Source organism: Zonotrichia leucophrys, chromosome 2 (assembly GCF_028769735.1).
Source record: "Zonotrichia leucophrys gambelii isolate GWCS_2022_RI chromosome 2, RI_Zleu_2.0, whole genome shotgun sequence".
Taxonomy (NCBI): domain Eukaryota; kingdom Metazoa; phylum Chordata; class Aves; order Passeriformes; family Passerellidae; genus Zonotrichia; species Zonotrichia leucophrys.
In genome coordinates this window covers 91,729,779-91,749,750 of record NC_088171.1, presented here as the reverse complement: position 1 = coordinate 91,749,750, position 19,972 = coordinate 91,729,779, and the positions used below count along the sequence as shown (strand labels likewise).

General features: G+C 40.3%; 1 protein-coding gene across 1 annotated transcript in view; it reads right to left on the bottom strand.

Annotated features, from left to right (window-relative positions):
• CTNNAL1 (catenin alpha like 1) overlaps nt 1–19,972 on the bottom strand; it is a 57,659-nt gene that overhangs the window by 25,805 nt on the left and 11,882 nt on the right. The window contains exons 2-3 of the mRNA XM_064705664.1: nt 10,714–10,903; nt 4,410–4,597 (exon numbers count right to left, since the gene is read on the bottom strand). Coding sequence (XP_064561734.1) covers nt 4,410–4,597; nt 10,714–10,903 — 378 coding nt within the window. The remainder of the gene's footprint in view (nt 1–4,409; nt 4,598–10,713; nt 10,904–19,972) is intronic.

Genomic DNA, 19,972 nt, shown 5'->3' with positions numbered 1-19,972 from the left:
TAAGTGAGTTCATAGTTTTGTACTTTCCATAACAACCTACTCTAACTCTGGAGATTTCTATTAGGTGCATATAAAACAAAGAACTAAATAAACCCAGGTTGTACCAAGTTCTTACTCACGATATATAAACACATGTAAAATCAGCATTTTTTTAAACATTTAGAAAGACTATCATAGAGCTTATAAATTACTGATTACTGAAGGTATCCTGTGAAGTCGCTACATTATTTATAATATAGTATATATTACATATTATATATATTACAGTATATATATTACAGTATATATATTTTATATATACATATAATATATATTGTATATTTATTGTATATATGTATATATATATTGTGTATATATATTACAGTATATATAATATAGATAATATAATAATAATTTATAATCTTAAATTGATTATAACAGAAATTAACATCTGCATTTTTCAGGTTAGACATATACTTGCTAATCTCAAAGTGATCTTTGAAATCCTCTAAATGTCTTCAGAAGGGAAAACACCCAAAGCAGTTCTGCATTGTCTTTCAGACTGGAGATAAAACACCACATGAAAATTTAACAGACTGTACTTGAAAGGGAGAAGCTTCAACTGATTTTTCCTTTTCTATGCCAAAAGTATCTCCCCACAACTACAAAAACAGTGTACCCACCTGATTTTGACAAACTCCCCCTTCCCTGCAACCCTGGCAAACTCTTCTAGAAGCACCCATTTGTTTGTGGCAGAGCAGCCACTCAATCTCAGCTGTAACCTCAGTAAAGCAAATGTCCCACTGCGACTGCTGTGGAATTCACAGCTTTATCAAGCAATATCAGACTGCAGCAATCTGTCTGAGTATATTATGTTGGGCAAGCAGCTCCACAAAGGCTGCAGAAAGGAGGAGTTTTCCTAATTGGCTTGTTGATATATGAGAAAGGCTGGAGTGCGAAGGACTTGGAAGGAAGATGCAAAAAGATGTGAAAATAGCATCATGGGAGTGGAAGGAGGAGAGAACCACAGACTGAGAAATTGAGGATGTAGAACAGTAAATGTGGATAAAAGAGGAAAACATACAAGCTAATGTCCAACTTTGTCTTCTAAGAATAGATAAAAAGAAATATTAATGATGCCCAACCATTCTAGGTTTAATCAAATGTAGTACTTTATGAGTCTGACCTTGGTTGCAAACAACTGTTACAGTTTTCTGTGGATCTATCATGACAAATTCTTGTCAAATAAAAATTACAGTGAAAGCACATGCATTTTCATTACATTAAATAATTCTAGACATCCCAGGCAGAGCTGACATTCCAAAAACCTGCATAGACAGCTCTAAATTTGTCTAAAGCTTATTCAAGATGCTGATACAATGCACAATATCTGTGATGTCTTCATAATTTTTTGTTTTAAAGCTTTTTCAACAAGAAACATGCAGGTAGTAATGAAGACACATCTATTAATTAAAAGGTTAAAAAATGCAAAAAACCCCAAGGCTTTAAGCTGTTATTAACATCTAAATTAGCACTAGGTATTGCACAGCTACTGCTGCAGGATGAATGTTGCCTTGCAAACAGCAGTGGCAGGCTGACATCACCTCAGGGCACATCCATATTTTGATCCAAAATGAACAATGCAGCAACTCCCCCACTATCTGTCACTTCCCTGCTTATTGTTCTGGCTCTCCTAACCTGACTGGTGACAGTGAGTGGAGCAAAACCTTAAGCTCACCAAAGCAGTGACTAAGCCTGTTGGACAATGAAACTGATTTTGTAAGGTAGGAAAGATGTGGGCAGGTATGGAAGAAAATGAATGCAATCCAAGAACACAAGGACAGCATATATGGTGCAGAGAACGTGGAAGCAGGAACAGGATCACTGGGGATCACCAGCCAGAGGCTGGATTCTGGAGCAGATCACCATTCTGGAAGATCTCAATCACTTCATTTGTCCGAGAGATTGGATGCCCAACCACTCACCTGTTCTTCTATCCTTAGCCCTTGACTGACTCTTTATTCACATGAGGAAGACTATGACAATGGGGGAAAAAAAGGTGTTCAGAAATAGGCAGTAAAAAAAAAAAAAAGGCAATAGAAGTTTAACATTGGGCATTCAGTCTCTAAGATAAAAATGGAGCTGAGATCTTCTGGAACAGTGATGCATTTCAAGAAGCCAGAATCTTCTCCAGCTGGCAGTGCTGATGATCCTCAGTACTTTTCCATCCTCTTTGCCATATTATACTACACTGTCTCAGGGTATTTGTGTGCACTTCTTCAATCCCTGCCCATATTATCCCTCTACCACCATGTCTCCTACAGGAAGAACCTCTTTGCTATCCATCATAGTGGTGTCTGACACACTTTTTGGGAATGTATTCTAAAAAATTAGGGCATATATAAATATTAGGCCTGTATAAAACACTATTTATTTAATCTGGTTCTGCAGATGTAAATTGCTCTACTGGTACCACAGACAAAAGCAGACTTTCCCAGACGTGCACTATACACAGAAAGGAGAATGCAGTAAAATCCAGGAGGATCCTAAAGACCAGCTCTGTCCTGGGGGGCACCAGCACAGCACTCACAGCTGGGCAAGGGAGGGGATTGTCCCACTCTGCTCTGCACTGGGGCAGCCTCACCTCCAGTGCTGGGGACAGGTCTGGGTGCCAATATAAGAGGGATATTAAACCATTAGAGAGTGTCCAAAGGAGGGCTATGAAGATTGTGAAGGGCCTTAAGGGGAAGCTGTATGAGGAACAGCTGAGATCACTTGGTCTGTTAGGAGAGGAGGAGACTGAGGGGAGACGTGATTGCAGTTACAACTTTCTTGTGAGGGGACAAGGAGCAGCAGGCACTGATCTCTTCTGTGACAGGACCTGAGGGAATGGCCTGAAGTTTTATCTGGGCAGTTTTAGATCAGCTATCAGGAAAAGGTTCTTCACCCAGAGGGTGGTTGGCTACTGGAACAGGATTGCCAGAAGTGCCACAGCACCAAGCCTGACAAGAAGCATTTGGACAGTGCTCTTGGATACATGGTGTTACTCTTGGGGTGTCCTGTGCAGGGCCGGGAGTTGGACTTGGGCCCCTTCAACTCAGGATATTTGATGATTCTGTGCCTACGGCAGTCAGAATCAGATACACTTTGGACTATGAGATTGCTTGAAATGCTTTCAAGATTAAATGCTGCATCTGTGCTTACTATATTCACATTGGTGTGTATATGACAATGTTTCCATATATATTTAAAATTACTAGAAACCTAGCCTGGTCATGAAAGGATATATCCTTCCTTACCCTTTTCATGATATGTGCATTTGCACAGTTGCTCCATAGCCTAAACCTGCCACTTTTGGAAAGGAAAATTAATTAGGATTACTGCATGGCTGCAGACGACAGGAGAAAAGCAGCAAAAGGTTTTAAATGCACCATTCTGGTCTTCAGTGCAAAAAAAGACCAAGGAACATCAGCAAACTGATATTGATAACACTGCTGCAAACTGAATCAACCGCTGGGAGAAGAAATGAGCACAAAGACAGCAGATCAGTGCTGACAAGTCTAAAACCAGAGAGAAGCAGGTAATTTCACTGGTTTTGAATCCTGGACTGAGCTAAGTGCCTTGGATCTATGTGCTGCAAAAGAGAGTCCAGTGGGTCTGGAAAGTAAACTGGGACAAAGGAAGTGGAAAGAGGGGCAGTGCTCTGGATTACAAGCTCAGAATTAATGGAAACCCCCAGGCCTTATCAGGTTCTCATTTTTCAAATAGAGGATTTTTCTATTTTTGTTTTAGCACATTGTGAAGAAAAAAATGGAAGAATCTCCTACAGGCAGGACAGTGAAGTCTGCACTGAATGAAACAGATTATATTTGAGGTTAAATGGGCCTTCATAGAATTATTTAAACCAACCAAGTAGTTTCATCCTAAGTTTCAAGACCTAAAGTTAAACTGCACAAAAACCTTTTCATCTGTAAATCTCACTTCACTGGCACAGACATTTATGTGCATTCCTCACAGTTTTTTGCCAAGATCCCATAAAGCTCTCCTTGTCTTGATCCTGACAGAACAAACATCCTGTCATTAGCAAGCAGATGATTTATTGACCATTTTATCAACAGACACTTTTTATGTCACAGCAAATTTAAAGTTAAATAAGGAGTAACACAGCATCTTGTCCAACACATTAAGTGAATAAAGCAATGTGGCTGACATAAAATGCAGAATCAATGAAAATTGTTATTTTAATCCTACTGACTGAGAGCCATCCCTTTTCAGATACCTGCTAAGTAAACAAGTATGTTCAAGACATTCATTTTATCTCTTTATTTTATAATTACTCTAGAGAGACAATGACAATATCACATTTACCACCAGTCTTTTGCACTGAATACAGGTGTTAGTTAAACAGAACAGAAAAGAAGCTACAATACCTTGTTCCTGGAAGTTATAATTTGCTTAATAACAATTCTGTCTGCTAACACCAACACCTTTGTGACAGAAGAAAGCAACAGCCTTGCAGCTTTCACCACACCCGTTTTGTCAGTAAAGATTGTTATGTGGCTATCAGATTCTGGATGATCCAAGCTTGCAACATCTGTAAGCTGTGCAATTGTTTCACCTAGAAGGAAAAAAAAAATAAAGTGACTTTCCATACTTCTTAGAAGAAAGATACTGGGCTATTAAGCATTCTTAACTTTTACTTTTGAGGGATAAGACAATTTCAGAGTTATCTACAACTCTTTTTATTTCACTTTACTTCCTTCGACTGACTGCTGGTGGCACCCTCTCCATATTTAAATGTGGATTACCATTCACTACTACCTTATTCTTCCATCTGTAACATACACTAATTGCCTTACAGTCATCTACAGCTATTTGAGGGGGGAGTGATGGGAAGAATTAGGGAGTGTGGAGGGAGAAAACATTCACGGGAGATATTTTTCTGATTTTAATAGCTAAAGTCACACCAGTATCCCAGTACTTACACTTGCAGCATCAATCCACTGAAAGAGTGGGATGCAGCAAGGCAGAAAGAACAAGGAACTCCCTTGCACTTTCCAAATTTCAATTAGCATTCCCATAATTTATAGGTTTCCTATTCCTGTAGAAGTCTCCAGGCATGAATAATAAAGAGATTCCAAACATAACTTTACAATTTGGATGACTGAAGCATTATAGTGAGACTACTGCACTTTACATTCAAAGGAGGGCCCCTAAACAGGGCACTGTCAGAGACAGGAAAGGGAAAAAAGGCAAGGAAGTGCTGATTTTTGGTTCAGCACCATCTTTTTATTCAACTTTGATTTAGTTAGATAGACAGTTAAAAAGGCTTAATTGACCACTTTTATTTTTTATGCAGGTAAAAACTCTACATCCACTGCAGCTAATGGATTTCCTTATCTGATAAAGAAACACAGACCATATCCAATTGAATCTTCTGGAGTACCTTAGATAGTAGTGCAATACAGGAGAGACAGAGCAATTTGTTAGTCTGTAACCAGAGAAGGGCTGCTGGGAGACTGAGCTCAGGCAAGCTCTGAGACATGAGTTTTGTTAGCATGCAAGAAAAGATGACCAACCTACAGCTGACTTATAGATCATCCTTAAAGATAAAATCTAGGAAATTTGATCTAATTCCCTATGACTCATCTTCAAAATCTCAACAAAGGTAATTCACCTAAGCAGGCAAAATAACTCCAAAAGCCTGATAAAGCCAGTGCTCCCATTTGAAGAACCTGAATTATTCTGGTACTCCAGAAATACCACACACTCTAGAACAAGGAAGGCCTGACAGTCCTTCAAACCACAGAGCTCCACATTTCATAATGCTTCTCTCCTCTGATAATTGTAATCCCTTGGGTTCTTAAGCTGCCCAAATAGTATTGCTTTATGGAAAGGAACTTCCAGTACATTTGCTGGGACCAGGCCAGGTCACAAAAGGCATGCTCCATGTCAATCATCAGTGACCCCAATACACTGTACTGTGGTACAGTCTGAGACAGTGAGCTCCACAGCTGAAGGCCCTGGAAATGGATAGAAGCAAGAGGACTTTAAAAAGTAGAGCTGCAGCTCAAAGAGTGAGGGGCAGCCAGAGGCATTCCCAGTGAAGCTCCAGGACAAGTCTCCAGCCAGGTAAGGAGATCATTTGACAGTAAAACACATTGGCCATTGCCTTCTCCATAGCCCAATTCATTTCACTTCACACCAATCTCTACTTTTTCACCTTTGTCAGCAGATTAACCCATTTCTGGGACCTCACAGTATCTGTGATAACATAAAATGCTGTAGAATCCCACAGAGAACAATTACAACAAATGCAAAGTTCTTTTGGCAGCCAAGAAAGGATGCACATCATTGTCCCATTTTTTGTGCTATGGGATTCACCTTCTTGAGGATGAATCAAGTCATAGGTGAAGCAGCTAGTCATACAAAGAGTTATCAGAGAACACTGAAACACCTGCAACATCTGCCTGCTAAAAGCTCCAGACAGCCACAGAAACTCAAGACTTCTGGTAACAGAACAAAGGCTTCCTTCTCTGCCTAGAGATCTGCAACTACAGGGACAGGAATTAAGCCCTGGGAGTAAGCTATGAGGAACAAGACCTGTTAGGGTAAAGAGATGGAGCTAGGGAAGCTATACCCAGCTGGGCATACACCAGTCCCTAAAACACATCTGAGCATGTCAAAGAAACAGTTTAGTGTCACTGCAATTCTTCTATCATGACTGAGAGATTATGACAATTGGGTGATATTTCCAATGATAGAAAGACAATTGTCACATCCATGTCAAAGAAGGTTAACAAGAAAAAAATCAGGTTATTGTGGGCTAGTCAGCCTCACATCAGCCTCCAGGATTACCACTAAAATAATCTTGGAAGATATTACCACATTAAGCTGAACAAAGCAATCAGGAAGAGCCATCACAGACCTGCCAAGGTGAATAGTCCCTTATTGATCTGAGTGCCTTTTACCATAAGATGACACTGTTTTTTAAAAAAAGAAGTAACAAATGCTGTGCATCTCAGCTTCAGCATAGCCCCTGCCATGATCTCCCAGAGTTTCCTTACAGCTTCATCTGGGATATGGACTAAGTGAACAAAAAGGTGGGTAGAAAATGAACCTGACTGTTGGGCTTGGGGATGCTGATAACAGGTACAAAGTTCACTGGGCAGAATATTTCCAGTGGTGTACCTCTGGGACTGACAGGAGTCATCCAAACTATTCCCTGGATGATTACTCAGCATGCTCAGCAAGTGTGAACAGTACCAAAGGGGGAGTGTCTCATACTGAGGAGGGCAGGGCTGCTAGACAGAGGAACAGGCTGAAAAAAAAAGATCTGATAGAAAATCTCTGAAGTCTAACAAGGGCAGTAAATACCACATCTGGGCCAGGGTAACACCACTCAGCCCTACATGCTGAGATCAGATGTCAACAGGGAATCTTTGAAGGGAAAGACATGGGGGGCAACAAAGACTTGAACAGGAATCAGCGATAATGAATGGCCAGCTGCATGTGGAAGGCTCTGCCTCTGCAGGAATGATTCTCCCCTTCCTTTTGGCACTTGTGAGGCACAATCTGGAGCACCATGTCCACTTCTGGGCTCCTCAACGTCTCAGCTGACACACTGGAGCGAGTGATATAAGGGGAGAGCTTGAAGGGGGGAAGTTTATTCGGCCCCAAGAAGAGAAGGTCAGCGGCAGAGCTTTCTGTGCTCTACATCCATCCCCCTAGGGGGCAGGTATGGAGACACAGACAGACTGATCCCTGGTGATGGAACAAGATGTAAGAAAATACTTTCGCCACACATAAGGTAGTCAAACACTCTTATGTAAGGGCAGAAGAAAGAAGTAAGAAATGAGCAGTGTACAACTTCCTCCATTCTTGGAAGTTAAAACGACCCTTACAACTTCAGTTATTCTGTGATTCCATTTATCCATTTAAATTTCCATTTTTCAGCCTTCTTAATTTAGCTCTCTCTGTACTAAAACCAAAGCAAAAATAGCAGAGAGCTATTTATTAATTTTACTCCACGTCTCCCTTTAGGGCTATGCATTCAACTGGCAGAGAATACTGGAAAAGCTATGACACTTATTCCTGACATGTGCTTTCTCTTTTAAATTAGCCAGTCTTTCCTAGTTTTTAGACAGAAAAAGAAGACCAAAAAAAAAAAAAAATCACAGATGGGCATCTAAAATGTGCTTCTGTAAGTTAAATTCCACTACTATACTGTCACTGTAAACATTGACACAGTGCAAGAATAATGTTACCCAAAATCTGCTACATGACCCTCTGCAGTGTTTTAGGATTCTATTTTGAGTCAATCAAATTACAAGGTTTATTACAAGGAAATAGTCATAACAAGTCTGAAACATTTCAAATCACTGATTATACCCTTCTCAAGAAACAGATACAACATCTGTCATCCTTCAAAGCCTCTGCAGAATATGCAATTGATTTAAAGACTCCCTACTCTTCTCAGAAATTGAGATGCTTAATGTTCTAAATCCTTTTGTGTTGAAATCTTTTATGCCTTGTAAAATCTCCATTCCTAAGACACAATCTAATTTATTGGCTAAAAAGAAGTATGAGCAGGTCTACCAGATTCCCTGCCCTAAAGAGCAAAGGCTTTCTGCTGTCTATGCCCTCAGAACATAGGATCCATTAATACAGAACATATTCTTGGCTATAATTGTCCAGAAAATTTTTTTAGCTTGCTTGGGAACACCAAAGTTATTAAAAATGGCACTTGAGTAACCATGTTCAGAAATGGAGTTCAGAGGACGTTTATCCACTCAAAGGACTTTGTTACTGTGTCCAACACTGAACAGTCCACAGAGACACTACCGGCATAAAAAACCCTCCATCAAACAACCAGGAGCAAACATGTTTGCTATACTGAATTTCCCATGTAAGCTGTAAGTTAGATCTCAAATGCAGGGAACAAGTGAGCCATGCCAAAGTAAACATGAGGCTGACAGAAATGTAAACAGGCCATATCTTCACTCCTCTAGACTGAGGCTATTATTGCATAACAGGAAATAAAACTTTCAATACAAAAGAACTATAGTCTTTTGCTGGAATAAAGTATTGCAGACTATTTTTAGGTTCTGAGCTCCTCCTGCATACAGTGATAGGGAGAAAAAAAATACTTAACCACAGCATAACTGGCAAATCAAAAAATAGAGATTCAGACTGCACTGCTCTCCCAGCAGCTGAGATTATCGATGTGAACTTTGGCAATTTTGTCTTGTCAGCATTTTACTCAGATCTCTGAAGAGAAAACACATGCTTCACATAACAAATGGAATGTTTTAAAATTAGGGCACTTCTGTTTGCAGCCAAGTTTACTGGAGCAACTAGAATTTTCAGTCTAAAGTTTATCCAGAATAGTCCTTCAAATCACAAGAACCATCATTCCTTAGCAGCGTGTTTCTAGACATGGTGACTCATTGTTGAGAGATTTTCAGAGGATTTCTTACAGCACCATGCCCAATTTCTAAGCTTTTTTTTTCATTTAATCACAAATAATAGTATGAACTGCATCCCCAAAGTTTGAGGTGAGAACAGTGATCCAACAAGACGTACACCAGTTAGGCCAGCAAAGACAAGTTCTTCAGAACTCTGAGGTAATTTCAAAGATAAAAACCAAATAGTCACCCAAGCCCCCTTTTTAACTTAACAGATCAGTTTCAAGTACAGTAACCCACATCTTGGAGCAGAATATTGCTCCATCCTGCAGCAATCAAGACATGATGAAAAGTTGTTGTAGGGTCATTTATTTGTCCCCAAAACAGAAAGTCAAGATTGTCTCGCTGAAGCCACAGCAAGCAGAATGTGTATCACATTTGCAGTTCATCCACCTGCTCAAACTGGGAAAGCTTCCAGTAGAATTTCCCATAATCCAAAAGTATTTGAAAGCAAAAACAAAACCTCACCCCACTAACAACAAAAGGAACAGTCTACTAGATGTCATATTGAAGCCTTCACTGCAGATCTAAGAATATGCATTCACTGATGGCCACTGAAATATTAGGCAAGGAATAGTATCTAGTATCTAGGAAACCAGCTTTTAGCACGACACTGGCATTGTCTTACAGCATCAGAGAATGCAATTCCCTATCAGCCTAAACAGAGTCTTCTGGGGGAAGGAGAGTGACAGCAGGCAACTCAATTATCCACACTTCACATTCAATTCATACACACAGCAAGTTTGCAACAAAACTTGAATCCAGCTAAAAGGCAAGCACAATATGATTTTCATTCTAGTGAGGGGAGTCATCAGATGACTGATGTGAGTCATCTTACTGAGTCCTGATGAAATATGGGTTGACACTGACCTTCATTCAGACACAGATTTGGAATGCAGTGACCTCAATAGCATAACACTCAAATAACTTAAAATACTCCACTGTTTTAACTTGGCAGCAATAAACTCTAAAGTTGTACTCCCAACACTCTGCTCTTTGTCTGTCGTAACATCATAAAAAAAGAGCAGTCAGGTAATTCCTTGAGGCAAATGATCCCTTAAAAATCAAAGCCAACACACAATTCCATTCCCTATTCGTAAGAAGACAGCAATTTAAGTAAGTGACAAAATCAGGGAACAGATCAGGCCTTGAATGAACCAGCAGAGGAAGGTTAAGCAATTAAATAATAAAGTTCTTACATTATGCCTGACACTAAAAATAGCGTGCCAAAAATGGCACCAGTACAATTTCATGAGTAACTCCATACCTGCTCTCCTTGCCTCGATGCAAGCAACACTCATTTCCTCCTTCAGCTCATGGTTTTCGTTGGCGATGGCCTCACCCACAGTAACAAATCTCCCGACTGCCAGGTTAACGGCCTGGCCCACGCGCTGGATTGCCTGCAGAGTCTTGTCGGAGCGCTTTGGTTTGTCCTTATGATTAATCAAAGTGGTTATCTGCAAGCAAAAATAGTTATTTATTAGAACATTTTAACTTTAGTACTAAAGGCAAGTTTTGAATTGAACTCAATAATACATTTCTACAGTACTTCACTAATAAAATTCAGTTTTGTGTTGTGTCATGAAGCATCATTTAACTTCTCAGAGAATGAAAAAAAACATTGAAGTGTAATTAAGGTTGCTCATCTGCTCTGTTTATCTCACATGAAAAGAAGGATTTTTATTCCACTCCCCATTTGCAGTATTAAAATAAACTGTCCTGGGTCTCAACAGCCTTTCACACTACACACATGGCCATTCCTTCATTAAAATATCCACCATACTCAACTTAAACATCCTCAATTACACATGTTTCCTAGAATTTAGAAAAAGGTTGCTACTTTGATACAAATTATCAGTGAAACAATTTGTGAGGACATTCCTATTTTGCACTCCTGACTTGGCTCTTCTGCCCACTGCAAAGTGCTGTACATTCCCTCCTGGATCACACGGACTGGAGATCAGCTGCATGCTGGCTGTAGTAGACTGAAGATTTGTCCAAAACAACAAACATGAGGAAACAAAGACATCCTTTCCCCTCACAGAGGAGAAAGGCAGGATTGCAGAAGCACCTTCTGAACCAAGGCATCGGGTAAACATGATAACAGTAAGCAATCCTGCAACTTACAATTAACTGACTATAAATGGCATTACAAACATGAGCTTTACATTTTTTGCTACAATGATTTTCCAGTGAGAAGCAGGAGAGAAATTATACTCTGTAGATGCTAACATCCTAAACCAGCATAAAAACCCAACAAAAATAGTCCTGCCTGTCCTTGTCTCCCGCTCTCATGTTTGCAATGCATTTATCTGATATGGGTTAAACCTCAGCTGTGGAGATGATGCTTGTTGTTTTAGTTTTCCCCATTATCAGGTCCCCAGTCTGGTTCACTGCACAGCTTCATGAATATTTTTGGTGACAAAAGGGAAACGGTCCAGCCTGAGGAAAGATGGGCAGGACCACTCCTTTCAGTGGGATTATAGTTTAAAATAGCCACAGAACTCCACTGTAAGCCACATCCCCAGGAGCTCAAAGATGTCTGTTTAGAGAATCTCAAAATTACCTGAATTACCTAAGTGTCTGAACATCTCAGCTCTATCAGCTTGATCACAGATGTCTTTGCTGCTCCTCAAGAAGACATAAATCATCATTCACTCATTCTCCCACCAGTCAAGCCTGTGGTGGGACAGGAGCATACAAGCTGTACCTGTAATGCTCACTAGAATTTCAAGGGCACAGCAGAAACTGTTCTGCTTCATGATTTGATCAATGCCCAAGGTTTACCCTTCAGATATCACTGAGTCGTCTCTCTGGAGGAAAAAAAGAGTGCTGGTGTTTAACACCTTGCTGAGGCTGGTTTTGAATGCCAAGAGCTAGTTTAGCCAAGTTTCCAGTAATAAACTCTTTGCAATAGGAAATATCAACACTTCATAGAGTGCTTTGCATACATAAGAAAACTAAAGCCAAAAAAACTAAGAACAGCGCTGCCCTGTGGAAGAACTGCTATGAGATGTAAGAATATTCTATTCTGGTACAAAACATCAGTACAGAAATGCATTGGCTGCCCACTGCCTTCTTATATATGACCTACTTAAGCCACAAAGGCCTTCTTCCTAAAGGAAGGCCATACAGTTCATACAACAAATCTGTCCCTGTAAGAGACCCCTGGATGACCAAACTTCAACTCCGAAGCCTATCAACCTTGGATACCTTTCCAGTGAAAAGATCTTCTTACAATGAAAACAGTAAACAGTCTTAATAGAGAGTAAACTGAGGAAACATCTGAACATCTTCAAATTCATTTTAAATGAGGAATGACATTCCTCAAAGCACACAATTACCATCACTTCAGTGGAAATTCAGACCTACGTGAAATTCATGGTATAAACAACAGCCCTACACAGCTCTCCTGAATTCTTGCATTGTAGGTACTTCAGGTACACAGAATTAAAAAAATACCTGTCAGCAGCTAATCTAACAGTGCCAGCTGGTGAATTCTTGAATAGGCACGGCTAGCAAGCCAACTGAGAGGATTAGTACAAACACTGAAGAAAACCAAACTGAATAGAGGGTGACAACTTTGTTTCTTCAAATAGTTTTTAAGTAAACAGCAACCCATACTGGATTAGTATTACATGTACTACATTCATACAGTTATTGACTTCTCAGAAGTACGTGTAAAATAACACTGGCCTAAAACAAACTGCAAGTTTACATACTGGCTGCAAGTTTACCTCCCACAACATTTTACACCAGTAGAAGTTTAAACATGTTCTGCATAACCCTGAAAAAAAATGCATATGCAAATAACACTGCAGAGTGAAAGGAATCCCACTGTCTCTTACAAATCATCAAGGGCATTTATTTTAATTCCCATGTTACTGCAGAGGTATGCAAATAATAAAAACCATAAAGATATTACAGCTTAAATTCCTTTACTGAAGTCTTACAAAACATTCTCAGGAACATGAGTGCCTTTTACAATTCTATCAATTTTTTTGCACTCTTTTCAGAGGGCATCATGGTTTTTGCAGCCAAACACAACCCCTCTAGTCCCCCAGCCAAGGTTAAGCAAGAACAAGCAGCTGTTTTGACAGGTCTTATCACCAGTGTCATCTTAACCTCATCAAGTTCAACAAGGCTAAACACAAGGTCTTACACTGGGGCTAGGACAATGCATGGTACCAATGCAGGCTGGGGGATGAATGGATTGGGAAGAGCCCAGCAGAAAATGACTTGGTGCAAGAAAAACTGGATGTAGGTCAACAACGTGCTTGGATCCTGGGCTGCCTCAAAAGCAGCGTGGCCAGCAGGCTGAGGGAGGGGATTCTGCCCCTCTGCTCTGGTGAGACCCACCTGGGGAGGGGTGTACAGCTCTGGGATCCCCAACAGAAGGAGGACATGGATCTACTGAAGACAGCTCAGAGGAGGGCCATGAAGATGGCCAGGGGGATGGAGCACCCTCTGACCATGACAGGCAGAGAGAGCTGGGGTGGTTCAACCTGCAGAAGGCTCCAGGGAGACCTCACAGCAGCCTGTCAACATTTAAAGGTGGCTTAGAAGAAGATTAGGAAAGACTTTTTACCAAAGCCTGTAGTGAAGTAGAGAGGTTGACATTTTAAACTAAAAGAGGGTAGATTCTGACTGGACTTAAGGAGGGAATTTTTTTACCATGAAGCTGATGAGGCATTGGAACAATTTCCCTGAGCCGTGGAAGCCCCATCATTTTAAGAGTTCAAGGCCAGGTAGTTTGAACAACCTGGGGCTTTGAGCAACCTGGTCTAGTGGAAAGTATCCCTACCCACAGCAGGAGGGTGGAACTAAATGGTCTTGAAAGGTCCCTTTTAACCCAAACCATTCTCTGATTCTATGGCCTACTCTAGACACCCCCTTGAGTAGCTTGTATATGAAGATTAAACTCAACCTACGGTTATACACAGCAACAGAGGCTTTGAAAATACCTCCTGGAATAATGAATTTTTAGCTGGGCAATAAAATTTCTTCTCAGACAGGCTAACTTAGGGCCAGTATAGTAACTATAATATTGGAATGGAGGAAAGTGGTTGAGCTCCAAACTTTTTTCAGGTAAGTCCAAAAACTGTATGGATTGACAGCTAAAAACCACCATTGTGAGCTAAAACAACCAAAACAGAAGTTGGTCAAGAAATTTAAAACATCACAGCAAACAGCTTCATGTAACACCTCTTTTCAGCAGGATCAAATTATGTAGCAAATGTAGCCTATACTGATATCAGATTTGCATAAGAGGTTTCCTATAAAAAACTAAGTAGCAAACAGCCCTGAAATAGAAGTAGGTAGGTCATGATAAAAGAAAGGGAAATATATGAAATATTGATCAGTTAAAGAAAAAAGGGCTTGGTTTGGTTCTAGAAACTTGAGTTACATATAAACCAAATGTAATAATGTCAAAGGCATGAGGAAAGCTGTTCAGATACAAGATGGGCTCCTCATAACCTGCCACCTGCAGAAAACACTGCTCTACAAACAATGAAAATGATTTTTCACAACTATGCATTCTCATTCCCTCACAGAGTGCTAAGAGTGACAGGTACATCCTCCATGTCAAGTGAAGTTTTGAAAAAGCAGAGGTAATGGCAACTGCAGTTTAGGATTCTTTTTCAATACTTAATTAAGCTTGTAATTAACAGTCAGGGTTAAAAAAAGAACAAGATCTTAACTTAGCAGGAGAGGAATTTTACTAGTACATTAAGTGACAAACTGAATGAAACTCTGATGCTAATAAGCAGGGCAAAGATTATTTAACCATTCCAGCACTCAATAATAATTGCCTCAGAACACAAATACAACAGGGAGCATTAATGGGCCAATAAGAAAGACTTCTAAAATAAAGAATAAGCACCGGTTTTGCTCCTTAATTTTAAGCAATGCTTAAAACAAAGATAAAAAATTAGACAAGTTAAAGGGAGAAAAGAAAAGACCCAGAAGAAACTTAACAAGGAATTTTCTCCGCAAAACCAACCAAAGAAACCCTAAGAGCCTATAAAAACTGAACTAGTAAAACTTGCAACATTTCAGATGTTTCAGATTACAAGAAATTGCTTTTCCCCCTGCAGTCCATCCAGTTGGAACCAGACTAGAACTATTACCGTGTTTTAGGTTTTTTTTTTTAATGAAGGAAACACCTGCCAAGTCCAAGAACATCATCTAAGGCTCCCTCAAGCTTAACACCTCCCAAATATTTAATCTGTTATATTCTGATCATGTATTTCCCAGTCACCAACATCTGTGATGTTTGGACAGGAGTTAGCAGCTGAAAAGATTACCTGCAAGTCTTTTTGAACAAGAGCAATACGTTACATGCTGTTTACTTAAGGATTTACTGATCAGGTCCTAGAAAGGAAACAGTCCTTTTGATGGTACTCACCCTCTGTTTAATGAGAGCTCTCACAATATTTCCATGGAATGTTTATCTGAGATTTGAGACAATCAGTTTAAGGAGTGCCTCAAGAATCTGTCAGCTACATTCTTTTTTCACTTGTTATGAGAAGCCAGAGAAAAATAACAGCTTCTTCTCAAAAACTTTACCAAAACTAACAGATATAGCCATAATGTATCAAGATGTACTTCATATTTAAGGAAACAAGCTCAGTTGTGGCAATTTTTGAGCAGCTGTTTTCAGATCTTTTTGAGGGCCTTCAGATACTGACATTTAAGTCATTATATGCTTCATGCTCAGGAAGCATCATGACAGCATGCTTAGCTAAAAATATTCTAATGTCTATTTATTGTCAGTGTAATTAAGTCTTGCATGACAGAATTAAGTGATACTTAAAGAGACTGGGTTTCAGGAAGTATTTATAGACATCTATAAATAAAACCAGAGGAAACATAGCTATTTCACAGCCCCTGCTACAAACACAAGAGTTAAACTGGCAAATCATGTTTGGAAGACATCCTGCCTACCTCTCTCCCTAGGAAAGTACCCACATTGTATACAGGATGATTTAGACTCTCAAGATTAATATTTGTTACTGCCTCTTGTGTGGTGGGTTGACCCTGTCTGGATGCCAGGTGCTCACCAAAGCCATTTCGTCATTCCCCTCCTCAGTGGGAAAAGGGAGAGAAAATATAATAAAAGGCTTGTGGGTTGAGATAAGGAAGGGAGAGATCACTCACCAGTCACCATCACGGCCTAAATAGCCTCTGCCTGGGGAAATGAAATGAATTTATGACCAATCAAATCAGAGTAGGATTGAGAGAACTAAAACACATCTTACAAATACCTTCCCTCTACCCCTCCCTCCTGGCCTTTATTCCTGATTCTCCACCTCTTTTCCCCCAGCAGCACAAGGAGACAGGGAATGGGGGCTGTGACCAGTTCCTCACATGCTGTTTCTGCTGCTGCTTCCTCCTCAGCAAGAGGTTTCCTTCCCCTGCTCCAGCATGCTGTCCCAGGGAAGACAGTCCTCTATGAACTTCTAACACACGGTGCTTCCCATGGGCTGCAGTGCTTCACTAACTGCTCCAGCATGGGTCCCTCCCACAGGCTCCAGTCCTTCAGGAACAGGCTGCTCCAGCATAGGTGCTCCTTGGGATCACAAGTGCTGTCAGGAAACCTGCTCCAACGTCAGCTCATCTCCACAAGGCCACAGCCTGCAAGGGAATCTCTAGTCCTGCAACTGGAGCACTACAGCACTTTGGTGTCTGTAGAATTGTCTCATATTATCACTCCTCTCTTCTCTGGCTGCAATTACTTCTGCACAATACCTTTTCCCTAACCTTAAACACATTATCCCAGAGATGTTACCACCATCCCTGACTCCAAGATGGACCCATCATTGGCCTTGGCCAGTGGGTCCATTTTGGAGCCATCTAACATTGGTCCTGTCAGACATGGGGGAAGTTTCTGGCAGCTTCTCACAAAAGCCACCCCTGTAGCCTCCCCAGTACTAAAACCTTGCCACACAAACCCAACACACTCCTACTCACCCTGGAAAAGTGAAGGCTTTGAGTGACTTCACTCAAGGTGAGTGACAAGAGCCTATAGGAAAAATGGAGAGGGGCTATTACAAGGGCATGTAGTGACAGCACAAGGGGGAATGGCTTCAAACAGAAAGAGAATGTTTAGATTAGGTATTAGGAAAAAAAATCTTTATTCTCAGCATGGTGAGGCACTGGAACACACTGCCCAGAGAAGTGGATGCCCTATCCCTAGAAGTGTTTGAGGCCAAGCTGGATGGGGCCCTGAGCAACCTTATCTACTGGAAGATGTACAGGAAGATTGGAACTAGATGACATTTAAGGTCTCTTCTAACCCAGGCCATCGATTCTTTAATTCTATATTGATCAGCATTCCTGCTAGAAAAAATTCAAGACTTTATCTCTATACAATGAGGATTAGCTGCCTTACAGTAAAAGCTCCTCTTCCATTTTGTGTATTTTCTGCTTCCTACCTTCCATTAACTTTATAATGGTAGAAAATTTGGTTCTCAAAAAAAAAAAGTAATTCCAGGAATGAACAGTCTTTGCTAAGAAAATGTAATAGCACTACATACTGGGAAAGAAGCTACAAACCCCTACAAGAAGAGTGCTGTAAGGTAAATTTAGTTGCATTTAATACAACACATAGAAATCTTGGTCAGAAAGGCCTTTCCCACGCTGCTTGTACTTTCATTTTGTACTTTCATTAGCTCATCTTGAGTTTGGGGGCAGAGAGGATCTTCTAATATTACATTTTAGGTACTGTCTCTCATTAGGTCTTGCACAGTGCTTGAGGAGGATCAGGTCTTCAGACTCATCCAGCCAGAGAGCAGCACACGTTGTTCCAACACCCACACCAGCTATGGAATACAAACATGCGTCAGAGAGAGAGAAGCAGCAGCTGCCATCTGACATCCTGTCCATAAGGGCTACAAGCAGAACTGCCACACAGATGCCTCATCACGAGATGAGCCTCAGGGATCTCAGGAAGTCAACAAGGACTACCTGCTTACCTGCCCTAGAAGACAAAAGTCTGTTAAGATTAGGTGCCTGTCCAGGCACTAACAGAAATCTTAAACGGTTTGTACAATTTCAAGCACTAATATTTTTTTTTAGTTCATCTAGTGTGTGGATTTTTGGAATCAGAAAATTCATATCTTTCTATTCATATTTAATTTTGTAGAAAAATTCAGCAAATAAACTTTGCAGAAACTCAGTTTTGAAGTTTTTCAAAGGTTGCTAACTCCTAATGCACATACTTTTTTTTTTTTTAATGATGAAAACATAACATTATTTCTGACAATTGTCCCTGCTTTATGGACTACCAAACCAGAACAGTTTCTTCTACAAGTTATTTTGCAAAGGGACAATCAACCCTTTTTGTAGAAGTCACACAGACATTCAGGATACTGAGTCAACACTTTTGAGACAGCTTCCATGAAGTGATGAAATCCAGTTACCCCCATTTATGAATTTTCCTCGTAGTCCCTCTGGACTGGTGTCCAGAATAGCGGCACAAACGCGCTGCATATCCAAGACTGCTGAGTACTTAGACTTGTGACATTGAGACTTGTGGCATGGTACCTTAACCTGGAGACTTTAAAAGTATCTTCTCCTTGGTTTTACACACATCTTTTATAAAAACCTTCAGGGAAGCAAATTAAATAAACAACTTTAACAACCTGTAGGCTGGTTCACTTATCTGTGGGCAAATGCTAACATGCTTAGCACAGCCTCAGGCAATCTTCCACATGCAGTGTCTAAGAAGCTGGTAAGCCACCTCTGAAAAGGAAGGAGGAACAATCCATGACCTGCAGTGACAAGTAGGAGCTGCCAAGCACAACAGGAACAGCCTTGCCAGCTCAGATCACTGGGGTACCTCACCTAATATCTTATATTCCAGTCCTCCACATGCTTGCCTAGAAAAGATCATGAGAGTTAAACAAGCAAATGCAACACGAGCTATAATGCACTTGTAACCAGATTTCCAGCTAGCTAACTGCAAACTGTACGTTAAATTTCAAAACACCACAATACCTAATTGTACACTTCCCACAAGCACAATACCTTCACCAGATAGAAATATTATCTGCAAGAGGTGAAAACAGTCCTCTTCACCTGCTTCACATCCACACTTAAAATCTACTCTTCGTAAAGTTCACCAGGAAAGAGTACAACTTCAAATTCAAATAGGCACCTCAGATTATTAGTGCCATTGCTATGTACTTGTTAGACATTCTTGGAATTCTTAAGAGATCAAAAGAAAGGATTCAACTCAGAACAAGACTGTACTATAGCAGTGAATACCCTTTCTTTGTGCTGAATGCATTCCTAGAAAACCGAGGAACTTTTAAACTTCAAGTTCCAAACCAAACAGTATTGAGAAAATTATCAGCTAAAATGTGATATAGAAGAACTTGTTCAAATGCAGTGCAGAAATTTGACGACACCAATTTATTTCCTCCAGTGTGGGTTATTGTGGGTTTAGAGATTGCGTAGTAGGTTTTCTTTGTTTGGTTGTTTTGTTTTTTGTGGGTTTTTTTTTCAAAGCAACAAGAACC